The sequence below is a fragment of the Mercenaria mercenaria genome, chromosome 6 (genome assembly GCF_021730395.1).
Source record: "Mercenaria mercenaria strain notata chromosome 6, MADL_Memer_1, whole genome shotgun sequence".
Lineage (NCBI taxonomy): Eukaryota > Metazoa > Mollusca > Bivalvia > Venerida > Veneridae > Mercenaria > Mercenaria mercenaria.
The window spans coordinates 86974209-86999679 of record NC_069366.1 but is presented as its reverse complement, the minus strand read 5'-3'; the positions used below and the strand labels follow the sequence as shown (position 1 = coordinate 86999679).

The 25471-nt window shown below is 35.0% G+C and overlaps 2 protein-coding genes across 2 annotated transcripts; one reads left to right on the top strand and one right to left on the bottom strand.

Moving 5' to 3' along the window:
- The first annotated feature begins 2100 nt into the window (after positions 1-2100).
- On the top strand, positions 2101-7138 carry LOC123548296 (suppressor of tumorigenicity 14 protein-like). The gene is made up of 4 exons (XM_045335443.2): positions 2101-2371; positions 3660-3911; positions 4307-4456; positions 5190-7138. The coding sequence occupies exons 1-4, from the start codon at positions 2257-2259 to the stop codon at positions 5702-5704; spliced, it is 1032 nt and encodes a 343-aa protein (XP_045191378.2). The 5' UTR covers positions 2101-2256; the 3' UTR covers positions 5705-7138.
- Positions 7139-7862: 724 nt separating this feature from the next.
- LOC123548297 (pyrimidodiazepine synthase-like) lies at positions 7863-24488 on the bottom strand. Its single transcript, XM_053546557.1, has 6 exons — positions 24470-24488; positions 23175-23292; positions 22030-22135; positions 20597-20816; positions 10718-10841; positions 7863-8271 (listed from the first exon to the last, which is right to left on the bottom strand). The coding sequence occupies exons 2-6, from the start codon at positions 23200-23202 to the stop codon at positions 8024-8026; spliced, it is 726 nt and encodes a 241-aa protein (XP_053402532.1). The 5' UTR covers positions 23203-23292; positions 24470-24488; the 3' UTR covers positions 7863-8023.
- Between the last annotated feature and the right edge of the window lie 983 nt (positions 24489-25471).

Here is a 25471-nt window from a genome sequence, read left to right as displayed (position 1 = left end):
TGAGAAACCGTTAGCGAGCAACATGGATCCTGACCAGACTGCGCGGATGCATGCTGGTCGCAAACGCACTATGTTGGTTTTCTCATGGTGCGGCTCAAATGGGTATTTACACAGTGAAATTCAGAGTGATTACCCGTTGAGATGTTAAAATGTGGTTAGTAGCGTAGCAGTACTTCATATATTTTCTTTAATGAATTATAGGTTTCCTTAATTACGGTGACAATGTATTTCGCCGACTAATAAAATCTGTGAAAAGATGCTTTGGTAGCACAGAACGCAACCAAGCAACAATATAGCAGACTGGGTTCGACTGAGCCTTTTTATGAGGTTATGAAAAGTGCAACACCACCCTCGTCCCCTAGTAACCGCTTAAGCGGAATTCTATTAGAGTAAAATGAACGGCTTCATGATCCCAAATGACAAGAAAATATAGCAAAACTGTGTTCACGGTACTTATAAACTGCTGATATGATAGTTAATAAATCTGTAAGAAGATCCTCTGAAAATATAGAACGCAACCAAGCAAAATAATAACAGCCCGACTGGGTTTGACTGAATCTGTTCATGAGAAAAGTACAACACCTCTCATGCCTACGAGCACCAGCTTAAAACTGTGTCCTTAGGTCATTGTCATCTGTAGGTGAATATATTTTTAAAACGATTATTTCCAGAATTATACAATAAAATGATTTACTGTGTCACGATTTTAAAGGATACATTATATTTATGGGCCAACACGTAAGCCGATATGACGTTTTGTCATAATTATGTCATTATGGTTTTTACTGCTGTTTGACACTAGAATAGCTTGTATATGATGGAATAGAGGCAGACCCTCTAATGTGATCTTAGGGGGTAAAATGTAACAGTCCAGTAGTAGTCTTTTTCGGCGTTAGCTGAATAACATGGGTTTTGACCTAGCTAGATTCTGTAGTAATGGTGACACCGGACAGGTGCGCGCTTAGAAGATAAACCATTTATTAAGTCTTAAATGACCTTGATTATCAGAAGGCACATATTAAATGGAACATATTTAGTAGTTTTGTTACCCTAAACTAAAATGATATATTCTAATTTAAAGTTTTTAGTAATTTATCACCGCTAGAGAAATCAAAAGTAAACTTCTTCCCCCCGTTGCGTACCTCGCTTATGGATGAATGAGTTGTGGCTGGTTTTAACTGTAGAGTCAGTGTACCCGGTGTCGGACTGTCCGCGGTTTCGCACACACGGCAAATTCATGTTCTTCGTCAAAATAAATCAGAAAATTTAACAATTCTTTGTTATTATTTCACGAAACTGAGTTATTCCCTACATAATTTGACACCAAGGGCATTTCCCCACTGGAGTCTCGCTCTGACAAGTGCAGACAAAAACAATAACAACACCAATGGACTCCAGTAGGTCAGCTGAAATTTTTTTAATTTCATGAAAATAATGACTAATCACTATTCAATCATATATTATGTAAGTATTTACCTATTACTTTACCCAAATAAAAAAGATTTCAACATTTATTGAAGGTATCCCAATATGCAAGTGTTTGATTTTTTGCTGACAACTTAATCAAGTAATTAGATCGAGTTACGGGGGTCGATCACTACTACAAAATTATTTCAGAATCAGCCCAGGACGTCCTTCTATCACTGAAAGGATACCTCTTGATCATTTAAATTTGCTGCTTAGTTGAAATATTTGCAAATGAATAATGTGTTCGTATATGCATATCCAAATCTAGCAGCAAATTTAAATGATCAAGAGGTATCCTTTCAGTGATAGAAGGACGTCCTGGGCTGATTGTTTGTCGTAGATCGTGCATAATATGTTTATATAGTTGTAGATGCGAAGAAACGTGTAAGTCATCAATGATAAATATATAGTTAAACACATCATTCAGACATGTGAGCATGTATAGACTCATATGACAAGAGGCACTTAAATCCCAAGAATATGATTTTTCAGTCACTGACTTGTCGATTTCCTATATATAATATTATATTAGTATACTAATATGAGAATATCAGACACGTGATCTCGCTTATACGTCCTTAAACAGGATATTTCATTAATATCTTGTTCCGTTTAAACTCATCAATGTCGTGTGACCACAAAGAGAAGAAAAATGTAACTTGAGTATAAATAAACTTGAATATACAGTATTTTTACGTACATAATTTTATTGCAATAAATCGGATACGAGTTAATATATAATAGATATACCGGATTCTTTCTTTAATAGAGTTAAATTCTGGATGAAAAATGGCTGGATTTCGGTGTATGATTGTAATTGCTTTGTGTCTGAGTGCATGCCAAGCTTTTGATGTTTTGTATGAAACTGTCGGCAACAAAACCTGCAGACATACCTTGAAAACAGGTAACGTACTTGTCATTTTCGGCATTTTATTATCAATTATGTACAAATGTTAGTAAAATTAAAAGTTCACCATTAAAGATATGAGATGCGCTTTTTTCATTGAAATTGTTATAGCGCTTCTTTCAAAATAAGATGTCATGTATAAGTCATTTTTAAAAAAGAACTTCCAGTTATTTTAGTGGTGGTACATTGATGTACACATTTGTACAGTGCTTTGCTATACATTTATTACATTGTGTAATATTTAAAACTTAACATACAGTACTAACTTAACACACAAAACATGTTAATTTCATAGATTCTACGAAGAAACTGTTCACATTTTCAAATATGAATGTGAGACATATATATTTAGGACACATTTATGCCATAAATACTATTTAATTCCAGCATCAAAAGTCGGTTAACCGTTCATCAATATGATACTGTGAGACATATATATTTAGGACACATTTATGCCATAAATACTATTTAATTCCAGCCTCAAAAGTCGGCTAACCGTTCATCAATATGATACTGCGAGACATATATATTTAGGACACATTTATGCCATAAATACTATTTAATTCCAGCCTCAAAAGTCGGCTAACCGTTCATCAATATGATACTGCGAGACATATATATTTAGGACACATTTATGCCATAAATACTATTTAATTCCAGCATCAAAAGTCGGCTAACCGTTCATCAATATGATACTGTGATTTAGTGATATATTCAGTCTCCATATAAAATTTCATTGTCAAACCAAAGAATGGGTGTATTATTAGTGGTACACTGTTCAATATAGGCTGGTACATTTCAACAGCTTACCATATGGTATTAAGCATTTTAACATAGACATTTTAGTAAGCAGAATGAAACATTAAGCCATTAGCATGAACACGGAACTATTTACCAAATAGAATTAATTAATGAATTCAGTCTTAACTAGATAAGAATGAACTTACCATTTAAAGTGAACATCTGACATAAAGATTATTGCCAGTCAGTGTTGGAAGCATACCAACCACCAACCCACCCCGGGTATTCCATGTTGAGGTAATATCTTTCATGACAAAAATGAATTGACCGAGCTAATGTGTTTTTATATATAGATTTCTACTCCTTCTGACAATCATACATTTTGCTTAGATTCGTAAGTGGGTGAATGTATTGAATGCATTTTTAGCATGTCAAGGGACGAATAACATATAATATATTAATGAAAACATTATATACATGTACATTATACTAGCTTGTTAGTCATAAAATTTATTTTTAAAACAAAATTTATCTTTATTTTCAGAGGTCATGGATAAACACTGCTCCACCGAACTTCGAGTGGTCGCCGCTATGATCATTGTCCCGCATATACACCCGTTCTCCGTCCTGCCCAATTGTATGAACTGTTCAGTCACACTTGTAGTCCCCGAAGATCAACAGGTAGTCGCAACCCTGTATAAAGTAGAAACGCAAACTTCAAGCGACGGCACATGCGGTTTGAACAGGCTTGACATTTACGATGGTGATAATGAAAATTCAATCAATCGTTTATCCGGTTTGTATAAACTATTTCCGTGTATTTTATAAAACAAGGATCAACTTCTTAACTATTATTTGAAATTGTTTAAACTATTTTGTCAGTAAGATGTCCATATTTTTTCTTGCAAAATCTTGTTTTCTTAACATCCTTGGAATATTTAATGAAAAAGAACAGTCTGTTTAATAGCGCGAGTGGATAAAGTCGCTAACTTAGTCTGTCTATAGCCAGCACCACTGTGGATTCAAATAAAGCTTTGGCTGTAGAGTGAATATCCTATTGGCTGATGGAAGGCCTATGATTCTCTCCAACGCCAATAGGCACCTGAATGTCTACAGGGTTCTACCATGTGTCCGCTCGTAAATGGGACTTTCCTCCACCATAACCGTCAACTCATTTACAATTAATTGCAGGTAAAGATGGTATTTGCGGTTGTAAGTTTCCATCAGGCGGCGAGTTTAAGTCCAGCAACAACACCATGACGTTGCATTTCCAAACTTCTTGTGAGAGCATGAGCACTCAGCATGGCGTGTTGGAACTAATTATAACGCCAGTCAAGAATGGTGAGACATTATGGTGTTCCGTTATACTAGTATCTGATCGATTTTTAAAATCACTGCATCAGTGTATTATTTTTCTTCTGAAGATTTTGTTTTTGATACGATGACTGATTTATATTTCATTCCCTTGTTCAAATGTACGTTTGCTTTCCAACTTGCTGCTTTGTCTTATTATATTCCAAATGCTCCGATGTTCGTATGTTGTCATAGTTCTCCGTGATTCTCCGTGGGGTATATTGTCCATTGGAACTCACTCCCTGAGAATATTGTCTCTCTTGTAGCAAATCAGTTCAGCCAGGCAGTCAGCCTGGTTGAACATGTGTCCCCCTAGAAACCTGCTTTGTTTTTAACCTATTTTTAATAAATCTGTACATACTTCTTCTTTTATGCTTTCATTATTTTCTCTCTTTGTCAGTTAACGCGCGTCAAAGTCTATGTCCTCGTGAGGGGTTTGACTAAATGGAAGATAGGTAGATAGGGTATGCAGACATGACCGTAGAGCGTTTAAAAGTGTTATGCTTACTCTGTATATATATTTTGTAATCTTCATTAACTATACTGCAGTAGCGTTACCAAGTATCAAAATTTGGAAAAGGTTGAGTCATTCCGAGACGCTTAGATTTGTGTATCAATTTCATTGTATTTCAAGTATAATATACAAAAAGGAATTGCAAAAATACTGTCATAAAATGCTACACGTTGTATACATAATTTTGCTAACATACCTTTTTTTCAGATATGTTTAATGTAACAGAATGTAACGGACAATTTGAATGCCAGAACGGAGAATGTATAAATAAAAATCTTGTGTGTAACGATGAGTACAACTGCAAAGATCACTCGGATGAGACCAACTGTCACATCCGTAACGGCACATGTCCAGGACAATTTGAATGTACAAACGGAAGTTGTATCGATAAAAATCTCGTCTGTAACGGAATTAACAATTGTCCAGATGGGTCGGACGAGAAAGGATGTCGCAAACATGAAAATGTAACCTGTCCTGGAAAGTTTGAATGTTCGGATGGCAAATGCATTGACAAGAATAAAGTCTGTAACGGAGAAAATGACTGTCCGGACAAATCGGACGAAACCGGATGTCACATGAATATCAACCGTATCTTGTTGTATGTCTTGTTAGGATTTGCAGGTTTTATTGTGCTCTTACTTATCGTTATCGTCATCGTTCTGTGCTGCAAGTATTGTTGTATATCCTTCAGGATGGCATCAGTCTATCGAAGACTTAGCTAGATCAGCTTGGGGCCAACTGGACAGTAAAATATATCTAAACATTCTTATACATTGTAATGCAGTACAGCAAATTAATATATCCTACATTAATTCATAAGCTATAATGTATGTCGCTGGTAGGAAGCTGTATGCTAAACACTTACTAAATTGAACGGTTTCTCGAAATACCCAAAACTATTTGCATCAAGCATATATGAGCCGCAGCATAAGAAAACCAACATAGTGCATTTGCGACCAGCATGGATCCAGACCAGCCCGCGCATCCACGCAGTCTGGTCAGGATCCATGCTATTCGCTAACGGTTTCTCTAATTGCAATAGGCTTTGAAAGCGAACAGCATGGATCCTGACCAGACTGTGCGGATGCGCAGGCTGGTCTGGATCCATGCTGGTCGCAAATGCACTATGTTGATTTTCTCATGGTGTTGCTCAATTATTTATTTTACATGTATAATTACCCGTATGCAAAATTCCTTAGTTCTATAAATATCACAAATAACCAGTTGAATATAAATGCCTTTAAAGTACATCTATCTATTTTATTTAAAAAACGTACCCGGGCCAAACACGTAACCCCTGACACTTAAGGTTGGTCTTCAAAACCCCAAACACTGTAAACTTTCACCTATTTAAGCCAGTGCAACCTAGAATATTTTGAACAAAATTACATGTATCTGACTCACCATTTTCAAAGAACTGTTACATATCTTTGTTTTGGTGCGTTTGCAATAATGCCACAGTGCTGAAATTTCACAATTAGGTTGAACGTAGTTTTCAGCAATTGTTAATTTTTATTTCACAAATTACAAATGGTATTCATTTTTAAAAGGGGACAACTTGTTAAGAATATTTAAGTATCCACCGTACGGGACAGTACGACAAAACATGTAATGGTCAGGATTGTTGGTAAAGATGTTGTTATTTATCAAATATTTATGTGTTTTGAAGATATACTCCTAAACCTTAACACTGTTTAATGTAAGAAAAATCATAACACAAGTTTATTTCATGTAGCCTCATCTACATCAATGTGGTTGGATTGGAAATAAACAGAACTTCAAATAAAATGAGCCGCGCAATGAAAAACCCAACATAGTGCATTTGCGACCAGCTGGATCCAGACCAGGATCCATGCTGTTCGCTTTCAAAGCCTGTTGCAATTAGAGAAACCGTGAAGCGAACAGTCTGGATCCATGCTGGTTGCAAATGCGCCATGTTGGTTTTCTCACGGTGCAGCTCAAATGGTACTAACATTCATGTAATGAATTATTGATAAGTTTTCAATGAAAGCTTGTTTTCAGATCCATTGTAAACTTGATTGTATGTATGTGAATATGTGCATGATATATCAATAAAATACTGTTTAAAATAACATATAATTCATGTAATGAGATGCTATATTGCAGAGAACAGCGAAATAAATTTCCTTTCTGTATTGTCCTATTTCATTACTTCCCTTACTTCTTGTCCATATATATATATATATATATATATCGTTACGGAGAACATACGGTCCGCCTGGGGATCGAACGCGCGACCCCGTGATCCGTAGATCTACACTCTCCCTACTGAACTAAGCGGGCGGGTTGTTTTGATCATAGTAAATGAAAATGTAGGTAAATCGGGTAGCATGAGAGTTCTTCTTCATGTCTTACAACAATCACTCTTGTGTTCATATATTTGAGCCGTGTCATGAGAAAACCAACATAGTGGGTTTGCGACCAGCATGGATCCAGACCAGCCTGCGCATCCGCGCAGTCTGGTCAGGCTCCATGCTGTTCGCTTTTAAAGCCTATTGGAGTTGGAGAAACTGTTAGCGAACAGCATGGATCCTGACCAGACTGCGCGGATGCGCAGGCTGGTCTGGATCCATGCTGGTCGCACACCCACTATGTTGGTTTTCTCATGGCACTGCTCATTTTAAGAATGTTTAGACTTAGACATAGGAACACTAAATATTCTAAATAACTGTGTTTATATGCTAAATCTACAGTACTGTTCTACAGTAATGTAGAGTACTCATTTTTGCAGTTTTAGTATTGAATTTACTAATTTAACAGTGATACAGAATGAATTTAGATTTAGCAATTTAAAATAGAATTAAAACACAATTATAATTAATATTCTTATTGTAAGTAATATTAAACAACAAAACATCATTAATGTAAAAGTAATACTTTTATTTTCATTAATGATTAAAAACCGATGTTTTCTAAGCCACCAAGATTTAAAGCCAGTAGTACTGTCTGGACTACACTTGTACTTTCCACATAAAACAGACTAAGCACTTATTAAAAAGGTTAATTAAACGTCTTTTTTTTCATTCGTCTTCCAGTCCAACATCATAATATTCCTTTCCCTGTTTCCTGTCCTCTGTCACCTTCATAAAGATTTCTTCTGGGCAAATAGTTTCTTTAACAGCTGGAACAGAGGTGATATTTTCTATCCAAGCTGACAGGCACGGGAAGCGATCTTGCTCAATGGACAAGGGCTTCCTGGTCCGTCCCATACCAACTATAAAGTCCAGAAAAGGCCAGATCATAAAGTCTATCATCATTGGTTGTTCTCCTGTAAAAATAAGGAAAACAAAATGAGTCAGACAATTTTTATTACGAAATTAGTTTGCATGTGGTATGAAATATATGGGCGTGTTTAAAGAGTGCGGACGGCCAAAGACCTCCTCTCGTAATTTAAACGCAACTATGCATTTCATATTCGAAAGGAAATCACTAAATCACAATTTATCTCTTATATTTATATTCTTTCACACTGTTTTATTTGATCCACTGTCACGCACGTAATTTTGAAGGAATATATATCTGAAATAACAAAATCGTCAATTGAAGGCGACTGTTGCGATAGTAAAAGTTCAAATGTTTTCACGAGTACCGTCCAATAATATCTGTCTGAAAAATTTAATCGAGTTGCTCTCTAAATGTACATCTACACACTACTTTTACAAATACGTTTTGGATATGTACGGCTGTGTGTAAAATGTAATGTTCTAAAATTTCGACATTACAGACGCTTATTGAAATAACGAAATGCATCCTACACGCAGGGGGGTCCAGGGTCCGGGGGTCCGGACCCCCCTGGAAAATCCTAAAAAAGGAAAGAAGAGAAGAAGGAAAGATTTTTTTTCGAAAAGGCAACATTAGGATCGCATTCAAAGTGTATGTGACTGCTGCTACCAAATTTAACAGGTGAACTCATAAAAATGTGAAAAAAAGGGGTATATTGTATATAAAATTGCAGTGGAAAAGTTGTTCTTAAATGCTCCTAAAATGACCCAGAATGCAGGAAATGAAGCGCTGAATTTCAATTTTTTTCTAACCTATAAGCAGTCAATCAAATATTCTTAGTTGAATACAAGTTTAAATCCTAACCTCTAAGTAATCAATCAAATCTTTAATTAATCAATCAAATCTTCTTAGTAGTGTACAAGTATTAAATCATAACCTCTAATTAATCAATATAATCTTCTTAGTTCAAACTATTCAAACTTCTTTACCTGTGTGGCACAGTATCTACAATGTCACTATGTGGCGCTCTTAAAAGGGTTGCCGCCTTCTGGCAATAATTGCACATCTACTTAACTGTCATGTGGACCCTTTAGCCCGACCGCCATTTAAATATAGAATGCTGTCGTAGCCAGAAGGTACACCCAAGACCATTTATTACTCATACTTCATTGTGATCTTGGTGTTTCTTTCATCTATAATGCCATCAAAATTGAAGAGTTCAGCATTTTATGGACCTACGCTGATAAATGACGATGAAGTCATTGTGCAGACGTTCCGGATACCCAGGCCCGTTTTGATTATGACACATGCGGCTCAATGCGCCAGTACCGGTCCCTCAACGGCGACCGTAATGACTGGGTTTTCTATAACTTTTTATAATTAAGTATATAAGAAACGCTTTTATTTTTTTATGAGTTTCCGGTGGTTTGTTGAAATATTGCAGTGCAATATAATCTCGGTAACTTTGTCATAGAACATAAATTTTAAATATTGATAGATATTTCCATTATAGATAATAACATTGTTGTATACATTTATAGCTTTATATGATTTCTTACAATAACATACGTTCATTCGTATAAAAATGCAACATGAGTCTATAAAACAAGGAATCGGTAAAACCGGATGATGCTCTCCGATACATGTGCTTGTCCCAGTATGGGGAATAACGTATTAGAAACAAACAAAAAATGGAGATAATTAAAAAAAAAGAAAATTGAATAAAGGGAGATAATCTTTGACACTGCACTTCCCGTCAATGGCCTCTAGTTTCAATGAATTGTCGTTAATACTTTTCAAGTAATGCTCCGGACAAGCCTTATTTTGTATAATAAAGGGAGATAATTAAAAAAACTAGGTAGGGTAGAGTTATGATTCTTTGACACAGCACTTTGTCTCAATAGCCTCTATGATTATGTGAAGTTTCAATCAAATGCCATTAATACTTTTCAAGTTATGCTCCGGACAAAAGTGTGACGGACGGACTGACGGAACTTCCCCTTCGGAGAGCACAAAAATATATATATCTAAAAACATTATTCCGGCGTCATGACATTAATTGCGCGTGTAAAATTGGTAATTTTGTCAACAAAAGGAAAATTTGGTTAACATGCATAATCAAATTATCTTTCACTCACAATCAGATTTTACATTACGCCCATTGTTGCGCAGAAGGCTTTCACTAGATGAAAGATAATTCACCTTGCACTGTTACAAAAAAAAAATCTCGTATGTCGTAGTAATTATGGTTAGTGCATCATAACAGAAGCTGGGATAACATAGGTGAAGTGGGGTTACAAAACTGTAGTGTAGCTGAAATTATCCGGAATTGTTCTTTCTAGGCGTTGGCGCCGACCTGAGACTTACTCGAGTCCTGGCTCCGATATAAATAATGTAAATGTGAGTTAAGTGATTTCAGATAATGATTTTTAAACAAATCAGACATAGTTTTAATTTAAAGAAATCAGACATAGTTTTAATTAGGTTCTAACCTCCAAAGAATTTCTGACCCCTTAATTTTAACTCGTCTTCCAGAACGTTGAGACCGGACATCAGTTCTGTAGGGGTTTCCGGTTCCTCAACGTAGATTAGCTGGTAGAAAGGCTTTGTGATTTTCTATAAATGTTAAAGAAAACTCGTTTAATCTCGATTAATTAAGTTTATCAAATAGCAGACTTATGGTTATTACCGTTTCGTCGTCGTCGGCGTTGGCGTCCGTGTCACAAAAAGTTTTGCATATAAAAAGCATTTTTTTTTCGAAAATACACAACCAAATGCTTTCACATTTTAATTTGTCTTTCACATCATAAAATCACCTCGCAAAGCAGGTTACATGTTATTTGTGAGAAATATGCCTACTGGTTGCCGACCCAGATTCGGGCAATTTCACAACCCTTTCATCTGTCATATTTTAATTTTTAATTCAAGATTCATGAAATGATACCTGAATCAAGTTCAGTTCTTCGGTGTCGCTAAACACAAATTTGTTTGTATATAAAAATAAACTGAACACGTCACTGAGGCCCGAAAGAGGGTACGTGAATTTAACGTCTTCAGCGTGTTGCAGGACCCAGAAATCGGACAGTAGGAAAATACTAATTATCATCACTTCTGTTTGACAGAATCACGTTTAGGTCGGTTTTAATGATAAAAAGACATTTTAAGTATTGTTAACCTTGTTTACATTCAACTGTAAATGTTTCATGCTGCTGTGAGTTTGAAAAATCCAGCTGGCCTACATACGACACAAAATTTTAGGTAAAACAATTTGGTTTAACCCGTGGTATTAATGGGAAAACATTGATACTTGTTTTATAACACACAATTTTCTCGTCGGCATTTAGCAGATTGTAGCTGAGTTCCTCTTGAATAATGTAGGGACATCAAAACATGTATGCGCATGCGCACTGAAAGCACATGCAGCTTCCCCCTGTGAAAGCTGTCACAACATTTCGTAACAAATGCAAATATTCCATTTTTGAAAGTTTAACTTACTGATTTGCAATTGTTGCAGATGATGTTGCACATAATGCAAACGTCTATGTACTTGTCAAGAAATGATCAAATATTACGCCAAAATAAGCGTTTACGCGACTGTTCGATTTTCTGGGTCGTCCGAAATTCTGGGTCGCCGACCAGTATGAAATTCAGTGCATGTTTTGCATATAAGCATGTTTCTCAAAATCAACAGAATGCTTTCAAACTCACAGAAAGTTTCTGCATCGTAAGGTGACCTCATATAGCAGGTTATTTTGCCAACATTTTGTCCCATTACATATAAAAGTTTAGCATGCAAGCAATCTGACTAAAGTACTTGATCTTCTAAACGAAGATCTGAGAACGACCCGTTCACATTCGTCTTCTGTATATTTTGGATTTCCATTATTGCTATTTTTATGTTATCCAATCAGACGACTTGTTCGATTGTCAAAGGATAAGAAAAATATGCGGTTATTCCAGGACTCGAACCCGGGACCTCTCGTTTACAAAGCAAGTGGCCTACCGACTGAGCTAACTGGCTATCTGATACATTACGACATAAGAATTGTAAATATCAAAAGTCAATGCTACATGTAGATTTGCAAGATGTTGTAAGCTAGGCTCTGAATGGCTAGCGAAAGAGCCGTCAGAACGAGGCAATGAATAGGTCGTTTTCAGATCCTATGCGTAGCGTAATATAGGAGATGTACTTTAGTCAGATTGGCATGCAAGTAAACTCAAAGTTTCTTGGAAACATAATAGACAGAATGCCTTTAAACTCTAGACACGTTTTTTTATGAAATCTTATATGTAAGCTAATAATTCGTCGCTATAATTCTACAAACTCGTATGACTTTTTTCTATTTTGAGAAAATCACATTTGAAGTTTTAAATTACATTTAAACGGGTTAACTTGTACAGCCCAAAATTTCCATGTTCTTTTGAAACTATATTATCTACCTATATTTCAAACTTTATTTATTCATACGATAATATTGCCGTAAATTCAAAACATTTTTCGAAAAATCGTCAGAAAATATTTCATGTAAGCTTATTTCTCATAAATCTCTACACTGAGTGCTTTATATACGGTTCTGGCGAATATTTGTAAATGTAGAAAGCCGAAATATTACAATTAACTTGAACATAAACAATGAACATGGAACATTATTGTAGGAGAAATGAAAGAACAATTTAATGATATGAAACAGTAGCTTTGGTACTCCATAATTTAGAATCTATGTATCTGTTAAAAAACACAACATTTCTTTACTTTCAGTAGATATTATGTTTAAAGGTTTTTTTTCCTTTTGCTTTATTGTTTTTGTTCCTTTTTGTTCGTTTTCTGCATATCTACATTTGAAGTCTGTCCCATTCCATCGGCATCGGTTAACATCAACTTGGATGCACGGTGGCAAAACTGGAGCAGCTATCGGTAAAGTAAATAGCGTTAGTTAAACTACAAAAAAGTCACCCTCGAGAATTTGAAGGATTTTTCTCTAAGTACTCGAATTGCTAAATGAATGCCACATATATTTTTCCATCGGCAGCTCACTGTTGTAAAAAATCGGCCGCCATTGGCGTTTACTCTCTAAAAAGGAGCTTATGATAATCTAAAAATCCGTATTGAACATGTAATTAGAGCTTATTAATTTTATTTGCATGATTGATAAAAACAGATACCAGTAGTTTACTTATTATCTCGCTCGTATACCACGGCCCCGCAAAATATCGCCCTGCAACTTTGTTAATGTCGGAAAATAGACATTGCTTGCAGCTTGTAGTTAACATTTTATAAGCGCTTTTTAACCCTGCACTAAATATTATGGCACCAAATTTGAAAATGGCATCATCGGGTCCGCCTTATCCTGACCAGTGAGATAAGAGAGATGATTAGGGCCTAATTACGACGCATATGAACGGAAAAAAAAGTTTTATTTGCCCACAAAGCAGGCAAAACTAAAATCTATTTCCATTGAAGGGATTTCAATCTGGAATCCTTTTTAGGCGTAAATGGACGCATTACCAAAAGTAGGTCATTTTGTGAAACATGTTTCAATCGGCAAAACACTTCACGGTAAAATCCTTCTATGTTTATAAAAAGAAAATGTTAAAAATATTAGAATGATCCTTAAATCACTTAAACTAGAATTTGTATAATTTGATTTGATACAAAGAGGGGCCACACTTGTAAGTCTGCATTATTGTGCAACTTTTAAAAAATATGAATATAATCTCATAATTGTAACATTGAAGTTAAATTGAGAGGGCGCCGGTGCTGATAGAAAATTGTGTCAGAGAGGGTTCCCGTGCCGGGTAAAGGGAGTTAAGAGAGATCCTGTGAGGCAAAGAGGCAAAATTTTGTCGACTGCATGTGAGAGGGATCCCGTGCATTAGCGAAATCGAAAGAGTTTTTAAGGAAACGTGATGAAAAAAAAAAACAACAAAAAAAAAACAACACACACACACACACACACACATGAAGTGTATTTAAAAATAAGATGGGATCAACGGCTTCACTTCCGAGATACTAGATCGTGACTTAAAGCAAAGCAAAGTTCTCTCCGTCTGCATTCCATCTTCGTTTGAACTTGTGACAACTGATAAAACAAATTTAACGATAAAAAAGCAAAGGCATATGGCTACGTCTTCCCGTGGTCACAAACTTTTGTTCAGGATGAAAAAGCCAGCTACGCCCCTGCCAACTATAAATCCGTAATGTTCAGAGCGTGAATCGCGGGTCAAATGCTATAGAGCCAGATCGATTTAGAATGTAGATCTACATCATTTAAACATCTCTAAGGGTTTTGAAAGTTGAAAAGAATTTATAATTCTATAGTTTTAATATTGTCAAATTTTTGTCCTGTGTAAATATACCGCTCTAAAGTCACAATTTCGAAAAAAAAATAATTTTACCAAATTGTGTAAATGGAGCCGAAATTTTGCTTTTATGGTAAAAAAGGTAAGCTTAACTATGCGCGGTTCAGGTAAGCTTAACTATGCGCGGATCCAGAGGGGGAGGGTCCGGTAGTCCGGACCCCTTGGAAAATCCTAAAAAAAAAAGGAAAGAAGAGAAGAAGGAAAGATAATGATTTTTCGAAAAGGCAACATTAGGGACCGCATTCAAAGTGTATGGGGCTGCTTCACGTAGAGCGCTGATTCATATTTATGTTAATTATCTCAAAGATACGAATAATTCTACCTTTTAATTTAACAGGTGAGCTCATAAAAATGTGAAAATAAGGGGTATATTGTATATACAATGGCAATGGAAAAGATGTTATTAAATGCTTCTAAAACGTCCCAGAATGCAGGAAATGAAACGCTGAATTTCAAAATATTCAGGGGGAGTATGCCCCGCTATTTCCTCTTTTAGCCTGTTCAACAAATACTTATTGACAACTCGTTATTTGTAAACGGCTAACATCCACATAAATAACCTCAAATTATTAAATATAAACAGACACATGTTTGCCATGGTAAGGGTTCGGTCGGAACACCACTTGAGAAAAATGGCTGGATCCGCGCATGATGTCTACGCACGGTGTTCCGGCAGGGCCATCGCCTCATAACGTATGTGAGCTCGAAGCAACGTCAGAACGAGACTACGATGTTTAAAAGTCGAAACCACGAAACTATGATGCTGAAAGTCGAAATCATTTCGTATTTTCGCCATCGTGGTTTCGCGGTTTCGACTTTTTAGCATCTTAGTTTCGACTTTCCACTATCGTAGTTTCGAGTTTTCATCATCGTAGATTCGAGTTTTCACCATCAAACATTCGACTTTTCATCATTGTATTTTGGACTTTTCATCATTGAAGGTTCGGCTTTTCACCATCAAAGTCTCAACTTTCAACATCGTGTACCGCCTTCCAGATACCCATGCAAACAGGTTTACCAGGTTAAACGTAATCGGGTTCTTTTGAATATGAAGGATAATATTTGTACATGCATTAATATGAAATTTTTTTTTTGGTAGATATTTCGACCTTCATGAATTATAGACTGAATAGAACTATAAAACATATGTATCAAAAGTCACATTTACGAACCGACATTACACATACAGTGGTAATCCGTGTTTTATTTACTTCACAACAGCGGGTGTTAAAAGTCGCCCCGACTTCATCTCAGTGTTGTTATATTTTCTGGTCCTTCGGGATCATTGATTTCAACTCATTTAGATTTGAAGATTGAATGCTGCTTAAGCCGGTACTAGGGGACGTGGGCAGTGCTGTATTTTCCATTACTGCTCATGAACAGACTCAATCAAACCGAGTCTGCAATTTTCACTGTTTGCATTGTTCTCGATGCTTCCGAGGGATCTACTTTCCAGATTTTATTATCTCTCAATGATCTCGAAAAGAGGGCAATCTTTATATAATATAAGGAAAGCAAGTTGTAAAACACAAATGAGTAATATTTTTGCAAGAACTTAGGCATAACAGTTACTATCATAATAATGAACTTTCAGACCTCTATTGATACTATGAAAGATCCTCAGTTTTCAATTTGGCAGTGGCTAGGTAGCCGGTTCTACCTGAACCTTTAGTCTAAAGGTCTAGGTAGCCAGCTCTATATCTACATATCATACATGAACATAAGTCAATAATCTAAGCTTGATTGGTTCTTATTGTTTGTTTGAACAAAATGACGAACTCTTTATTCTAAGGCAATTGTTTTGTAAGATAATTACATATCAAAAGACCTAATTCTAAATGACCGCCGATAATTGACATCTCCTATCAAAAATGATTTTCAACATGTAACAAAATACAAAACTTTATTAAAGACTTTACTTTAGGAAGCTATAAACATGCCGATGACGATAAAGACACTCTGATCATTTGTTGATAGTCAAAAGTCAAATCAAAGTTTATTCGGCAAAAACATATACATGTTCATCGCCAGTTACAATGTGGCGGTACATACACATATTACAGAAAAAAAAGAGTCATATATGGTATGAGTGGAATGTACAATTAATTATAAACATATTAAGCATTATGAATAAATATACAAACAAGCAAGAACATTTCATTCATTACAATACTATTAGCAAAAAAGTAGCTACCCAACTGCTTCATTTCTTTTAAGCGTTGCGAAGTAAATGTATTTTCCTAAATTTAGAAGCTTACTTCTTTGAGTTAAGCTCATAATAGATTTGAATTTATGAACACTAGGCCATACACAGTAATATTTTGGCAAATACTGTTTCCTTAAATCATAATAAAAAGGACAAACCAATAAGAAATGATATTCATTTTCAATTTGTTGCATATTACATTTTGTACATAATCGCTGACTCCTCTCAATATTTCTGAATCTTCCTTCTTCAATTGCCAACTTATGCGCAGAGCATCTGAATCTAGATAAAGCTGTTCTATATTTTATGTTATCAATATATGATAAGTATTTTTCTTGACAAAAATCATTTTTAAAGACATTATAACTTTCTAATTTTGAAAATGTACTGAATGCCACTGCTGTAAATAATGATCAAATATTCTTTGTATTACTGCATTTATTTGAACAATACTAATATTATTATGATTCCATAAGTAGGAAAATCCTAGATCAGACAGCAAACTTTTCACATTTTTTGACCAACTATTCACTAATATTCCATTAGCATTGGTTAAAAACATCAATTTATGTAATAAAGAGTTTGGAGATTTCGTAATCCTGTACCAATACTTAATAATTCTAACTTTACACAGGACTGACAAAGGAAATCTGCCAAATTCACCTAAAACTGCTGAAGTCGTTGTCTGTTGTCGTACACCGAGAATCTGTTTCAAAAATTTGAGGTGAATTTTTTCTATATCAGGTGCTTTATGAAATCCCCAAATCTCTGATCCGTAAGACAGAATTGGTAAAATCATGCAATCAAAAAGTTTTACCTTTTCTTCAACATTCAAAGAAACTTTATCAAACAATGTATTCAAAGAATATAACGCCTTCAATGCTTGGTTAGACAATGATTTTTGAGCTTGAAAATAGTTTCCATTCGACGACAACGTAACACCTAAATATGTAAATACCTTAACAACTTTTAATTGTTCATTATTATAATACAATTCTACATTCTCTAATCTGTTACCAGACTTAAACACCATAACGACTGCTTTATCAACATTTACAGTTATGCCCCATTTGTTACAATAAGTATGCAGTTGGTTAAGTAACAATTGTAGGCCTTCCTTAGAATATGAAAATAAAGCAGTATCGTCTGCAAACAATAAGAGGTATATTTGTAATTCATCCAAGGTGAAGGCCTCATTATTATCATTTTGCAAATTTTCATACATGTCATTTACGAAAAAAATAAACAAAAGAGGTGAGAGTGGTTCCCCTTGTTTTACGCCCATATAACTGTCAAAATAATCAGAAAGAGACCCATTTGCTTTCACACAAGATTTAACACAATTGTACATACTTCGCAACATAGATACCACTTTGGAAGACACGCCATCTTTTAGCAATTTAAACCAAATACCATTCCTGTATATCATATCAAAACATTTTTGGAAATCTATGAACGATGCATAAACCTTTTTCTTTTCATGTTTAATTATTTTATCAATAATAGAACAAAGAGCAAAAATACAGTCTACAGTACTTCTATCTTTTCTAAAGCCGTATTGAAATTCGTTCAGTAATTCATTGTCTTCAGCCCATTTGCGCAGTCGCATATCTAACATTATAGAAAAAATCTTAGAAAATATACTTGTTAGAGTAATGCCCCTATAATTATTTACATCGTTTAAATTGCCCTTTTTAGGTACTGGCACTACAATACCTTTACACCAAGATTCCGGATAGGTGCATGTATTAAATATATGATTGAACAACTTACACAAAACAGGCGCTATGACAGTCTTGTTTTCTATGAATATTTCAGGGATGAGCTTGTCAACACCAGCACTTTTCCCTCTCTTTAAGGAAGAAATGGCCTTTATAACATCATCAACACAAAAATCACAATCTAACTGTTCTAATTTAAACATTTATCTCATCACTACTCAAATTCTCTTCAACATTTATATTTGTGAATACATCATCTTTTGAATAAATATCTTTAAAATGATTATAAAATTGGTCTAGTGATTATTCGTTTTTAACATTTTGTTTTCTCAGTTTCTTAATTTCTTTCCAAAATTTCTGCGGATTTTCACTAGCTAACAAATGCATTTTCTTTTTCTGATTAATATGAAATTTGGTGCGAGCCCGTCTTTTAGCTATTCTGTAGAGACGCCTTTGGGTAACTAGTATTTCCCTATTTTGCTGTGAATTGCATTTAGAATATATTTTATTAGCATATTTTAAATCGCGCCTTGCATTTTCACACTCTTCATTAAACCATGTACTTTTAAACTTTCTGCTACAATAACCCTTAGAACTATTTATTACTTTAGTTTCCCCAAAAATATTAAACGTTTTACTATACAAAATGTCGGATATTTCTTGTATTCCAGAATCTAACTCTGTCTCAGCCTGAATTATGCTGTTAACTATGCTTTCAATGTTACAAATTTCACCTGACATAATTTCTTTGTATATGTTTACTTTATCATTTGTTGATAACTAAACACAATATCGGCCGATATGATATGAGCGAGTAAATACGGCGAAATAAATAGGTAAATCACGAAAAGATCTTAAATAATTAATCACAAGAAATGTAATTTATTTAACTAAAATAATGATCCTTTATAATACAGTTTATCAAAGCCGGCTACCTTGACTTACATATCCATATCTTACATCCCGAAAATTTCAATTTATTACGATTATGTCATGCTAAAATCTCGTATATGTGCGATAATTTAAGTACAGGCCTAACCGATAATGCTATTTTTACTTAAAGCACGTGTTGTCATGAAAAAAGGATTGCTTTGTATATCCTAAAAGTTAAGAAACGAGATTTTTGACGCCGGCCGACGATCTATGTATTCAGTATTTATTTTAGAATTTTACAAAAAAAAAAAATTAAATGACAAAGTTATCAAGACAAACTTCATGATAAAAATATCAAGTAACTGATATCCGCTATTAAATTCGGAACTATAAATACCAGTGTTTCTTCCACTATGTCAATTGGTTTATCCCGGAAATCGGGAATCTTGTCCGTATTCTGTTCATGAGAATGTTCAAAGCGCTATCATCTAAGATATGTCTTTTTATTAATATGCAGGTAGATCTAGGCAAGTTATATTTAAGTATTTTAAAAAATAAAAACAATTCATAACGCAAATGCTGGCGACCCAGATACGCACGAGGGAAAATTAAGCTGGGCATGAGAACGGGTAAGATATTCTACCTTTTTCTGCTTTACGGGTAACATTAATCTTAAAATCGGCCCAAATTTTGGGAAGCTCTTAAAACATTTTGATCTACTAACGATTAATACTCAAACATCAAAAATATGTTTAAATTACTCTGTAACACTGGAAGTTAAACATGCCAGTTGTTCCCCGTATCATCTTTTATTAATAACATTTATTTGAATTCATAAAACAACAGTGAGACTTTTTTAGCAATACAGAGTGAACTCAGTCCGAGTTTTATTTTCTAATACATTTAAACGTCGATAATTTTGAGTTGTCCCCTAAAAAAAGTATTACAGGGCGCCGCCATATTGTTTGCATACAAGAAGCGACGCGACGTCATTTAGCATTACGGTCTATGCAGAAAAATACAAAATTGAACATATCAACTTCAAAAAAATTTTTTTTTGAAAAATGAAAAAAGTGCCTAGAGATATGATCTGCGCTATATAAAAACATATTTTAGGGCATCATAACGCATATCATAATTTTAAAAATGATGTTAACCAGATAGGTGGGACGGACTTTAGTGAACGCTTACGAAAGAAGCAGAATGCTTACCTTTGAAAACTTTTCTAGCAACATGGCATCTTTTGCTTTCTGCAAAGGATCGATTGGCGTTAGCTTTTCACCCGGGTAAGTTTCATCGAGATATTGGCATACAATAGGAGAGTCGTACACAACAATGTCATCTTTTTGAATCACTGGAACTGTGCCAAGTGGGGCCAATTCTAGAAACCATTCTGGCTTTTGCTTTAGATTGATATTGACTACTTCAAATCTGAAAATAAAGTTTGGTTTTTTTTTGTTCTTACTACCGTGCGTTCGAAACCGATTTTTTTTCATGTGAGGAAAACCTCTAGTTTACTTACGGATGTCAAGACGCGAGGCGTTACCAACGGTTAGGGAGGTAGTTTGCGCCGCCTGACTATGGCTAATCTTTACCTTGGAAACTAGCACTATATTGTTTTCTTTCTTATTTATTTGTGTGTGCATGCGTGCGTGCGTGTGCGTGTTTGCGTGTGTGTGTGTGTTGTAATTTTTATGTATATTTTTCACTGTATATACATTATATACTTAAGCATGGTGACATACTATTTACACCTAGATCAAACACACACCACAAACATTCCACCAATATCCAAGAAACAAATCAAGAAACAATTTTTTACTTTAATAATCGATCAACCTATTGACTCTAACTTTAAAACGGCATGTTTCTCTCGCTAAAGCGCGAACAAAAACTGAACTGCTGTCTCAAAATTATATAAAATTCCAGCAGTGATTATTTTATCAGCGGGATATAAAGTTTTTTTTTCTCTTCCGCTACATTTACAACACATGGTTTAGCGGCGGTTTGCAATATTCTGACAACCGAGGTCAGTGGTCACAGTCAACTCAAGTTCCAGCCAGGACTATAAATGAGCCGCGCCATGGGAAAACCAACATAGTGGGTATGCGACCAGCAAGGATCCAGACCAGCCTGCGCATCCGCGCAGTCTGGTCAGGCTCCATGCTATTCGCTAACAGTTTCTATAATTGCAATAGACTTTGAAAGCGAACAGCATGGATCCTGACCAGACTGCGCGGATGCGCAGGCTGGTCTGGATCCATGCTGGTCTCACACCCACTATGTTGGTTTTCCCATGGCACGGCTCAAATAATGTCATCGCGATGAAGAAGGGAGGTGGAGTCTAGGGACTTCCTCCTTTTCAGTATAGTTAAATGTATATAATAGCCGTCTTCCACTGCCCTCTTGACTGCACGTACAAGGGCATGAAATTCAATTAAAGATATACATTGTATATCAAACATCTGTGACACTTATTCTTCGACAATGCAATAAAAGCTTTGGGTACAGGCGGTCGGCCAAAATATAAAAGCTTATATACTTTCAAGATATGGTAAAACAATATACAAAATCTGAATGATTTTAGCAAATGAAATTCCATAAAATATTATATGCAACCTTCATTTTATGTGTAAATATTTACTCTATATTTCTGTGAATCAGTAGAATAAGGGCCCTTTGAGCGTACGGACAAAATCTCATACTGTACAACCGCAGCTTTCCGGGTTGTAGAGCCGGGAACTCGCTCCCTGAAACACAAAGCATTAAAATGTAAGAAAAGTCATATGATTTCTTACATATTCATTAAAAGTTGCAGACCTACTTCGTTTTCAGTTAGAATGTAATCACTTCTTTCTCCTTATCTCACTTACTTCTTGCTAATATTTCGGACTACAACCGTAACTATTTTTATTTACTATTTAAGCTGAATATTGAAATAGTGCGTACAAATTGCTAAATATCATTAATATCTACAACAATTACTACAATGCTCTCTTCCTTTAAATATTACCATTTCTGCGATCAAATCTTTTGAATAGATATTATATATGGCCAAATATGGCAAAATTTAGACAACTGATGTCTACGTCAAAAAAAATCTGGTCTAGTTAAGCTCGCGTTTGTTTATCTTGCTATGAAGGCTAGAAATGATAATGTTTGATGTACTTAACTTTAATATATACTGTAAAGTTATTATACTGTTCGATGAGTAACGATATATGATGCATTGTGTATTAATTTTAATTTTAATGAATTTAACTTAATATGACTTAATACGGTACATACATTGGTATCTTTCTAATTTTCATGCTATCGATAGTATTGCCACGTTTGTTATAATTTGTCATGCTTTTCAATTCACCTCTGTTAAGCAAACCGCCAAATGATAGCTTTTGGCGAAAAACATGTATATAATTTATGTTTATGCCAATAAATATTTTGACTTGACTTGACCATTTCAAAAAATTGGGGTTATTTATGTTTAAGTTATCTTTTTGACATTGTTAGAACTACTTCTTCTACCATTTTACTTTTTCGTAATACTCTTGAAAAATATATTTAACTCCACTTAAAGTGACTTATAACTAATAGTTATAAGGTGCACCTTATAACTTTGTCAACCTAGTTAATATAGAGGAAATAAGTTAGCAAGTTACTCCATAGTTCTCAGCCTCTTAGCATGTGTCGGTATAAAGATGTAAAAAAAATGAGTCGGATTTGAAATAACAATGAATAGTCATATTGTATAAAACAATTGCTGTATATGAATTAATGTAAATAATTTACCTTTCCCGTACGCTTTTTGTGTCGACATTTTAACTCTCCCTGTGTTCAGATATCCACTTCTATCGCTGGTTTTATCATTTATAAACTCTTGTCCTTGATTACATGCAGTATTCACATGCTGATAAAAACAATCATAATCTTTTAAAGGTACACGAACGGGTAAATTATCAAACTATAATAATCTGCATGTTGGAGGCTAACCTTAGGCTTAGTCTCAAGATTTTTTTTCTTTTAAATGAGGCTCAAAAAACGCTGATTCACAGAATATCAACAAGTTTGCGAATGAGTTTAAATCGGAGGATATCCTGAATAAGCACGATCCTCTAAAAGAGAAAACTATAACTCAGAGAGCACCCAAACCATGGTTCAATGAAAATTTGCAGCGTCTAAAACAACAGGTTAGAAAGTTTGAGCGAAATAAGTAAGAAACGAAGATAATTTGGAAATCAAACGTCAAAAGAGAAACACACTCAGTGAAAGAACGCTAAAGGTGATTCCAAGACTCTGTATGGATAGTATCTGAACTAACTGGTACCAAATCTGAAAACCCGCTGCCTCAAGGAGAGTCTAGTAATTCATTGGCGACTTCTTCATGGAAAAAATCTCAAAAATACGTCAATTCCTAAGTGAATACCAAAACTTTGAACCGCAAGTAAGGGATATGCAAAATTTAGACAAAATTACTGGAATTGAATACCAGAACTGGATATTTGCCAGAGCTGGATATTTGCCAACATGTATTCTGAAATCACTTGTAGACGAACTTCTACCTAGTATTACTAAATTGGTAAATCTCTCATTACAACAAGGTGTTTTTCCTGTGAAATACAAACAAGCTGTTGTTAGAAAGCAGGCCTTGAACTAGAGATTTCTAATTATCGTCCTGTGAGTAACTTATCATTTCTGTCAAAACTTATTGAGAAAGCTGTTCTTTACAGATTAAACAAACATGTAAATCAAAACAGTCTTTTGCCTACGAACCAGTCTGCTTATAGGACATATCATTCCAGTGTGTCTGCGCTGCTTCGGTTGGTTAATTATCTTCTAAGTGGTATGGAGAAACAGGAAGTCACGGCCTTTGTTGCAAATGACTTATGTGCGGCATTTGACACTGTCATTCTGCTATATGTCCTAAAATCACAGTATGGTGTCTGTGAAACAGCTCTTTAATGGGCAGACTCCTACTTAAGGCCTCGTATTTGTAAGGTTGATATCAACAATGCATATTCATCAGACCGCCAGCTTGAATGCAGTGTGTCCCAAGGCAGTTGCCTTGGTCTGTGACTGTATCTCACCTTTGCTGGAATACTTTTGATGTAATTCCCAAATCCATATCAGTCTACGGTTTTGCTGATGATCATATAGCAAATAAAAGCTTTCATCCCACGTCTGCTCCCGTAGAAACACAAGCGGTCGGAGACCTCGAACGGTGCGCAGTTACAATCAATGACTGGATGAATAGAAACAAACTGAAAATGAACACTTCCAAAACTGAATTTATTATGTTTGGTAGCAGACTTCAATTGAACAAATGTTTTACAAATTCGGTTAACATTGCTGGTGATGATATTAAACGTGAAAGCACACTTGGTGCATTTCTTGATGAAACTTTGAATTTTAAAGAGCACGTAAATCGTAAATGTCGTACAGTTATGTTGACTTACCTACGAACTAAGAACATCCAAAAATATTTAACCAGAGCAGCAACTGAAATTTTTGTTTTGTCTATATATATTATATAGTTATTTCACATCTGGATTACTACAATTTCATACTGTATGGTTTAGCTAACGGTGAGGTGCGTATAAGATGCAACCTTTTCCAAATCAAGTATGCAAAACTTGTCCTTAACAGGACGAAATTTGACAGTTCCAAACAAGCATATGACTTACATTGGTTGCCGGTGAAAGCAAGGACTGAGTTTAAGATCCTTTCTTTCTTGTATAACTGTCACATTGGCAGAGCACCTGTGTATTTAACAGAACTGCTTACAGAGTATGTTCCTAGTAGACAAGGTTTGAGATGGTCAGAAAATTCCGAATGTCGTTATGTTGTTCCATACAACAAGTGCTTAAATGATAGAAGTTTCTGAACTATTAGTCCAAATGCCGTTAGCATTACGCAAAAATGAATCACTTGATACATTCAAACAAAATCTAAAGACATTGTATTTTAGAAACTTTATGCCATTGTTTGAAATTGTTTGATAATTGTTTTAAATGCGATAACAGCAGGTGTTAGTTTATTGTTAAACACACAACGCCATTGAATATGTCATTGTATAGAAATAGGCGTTT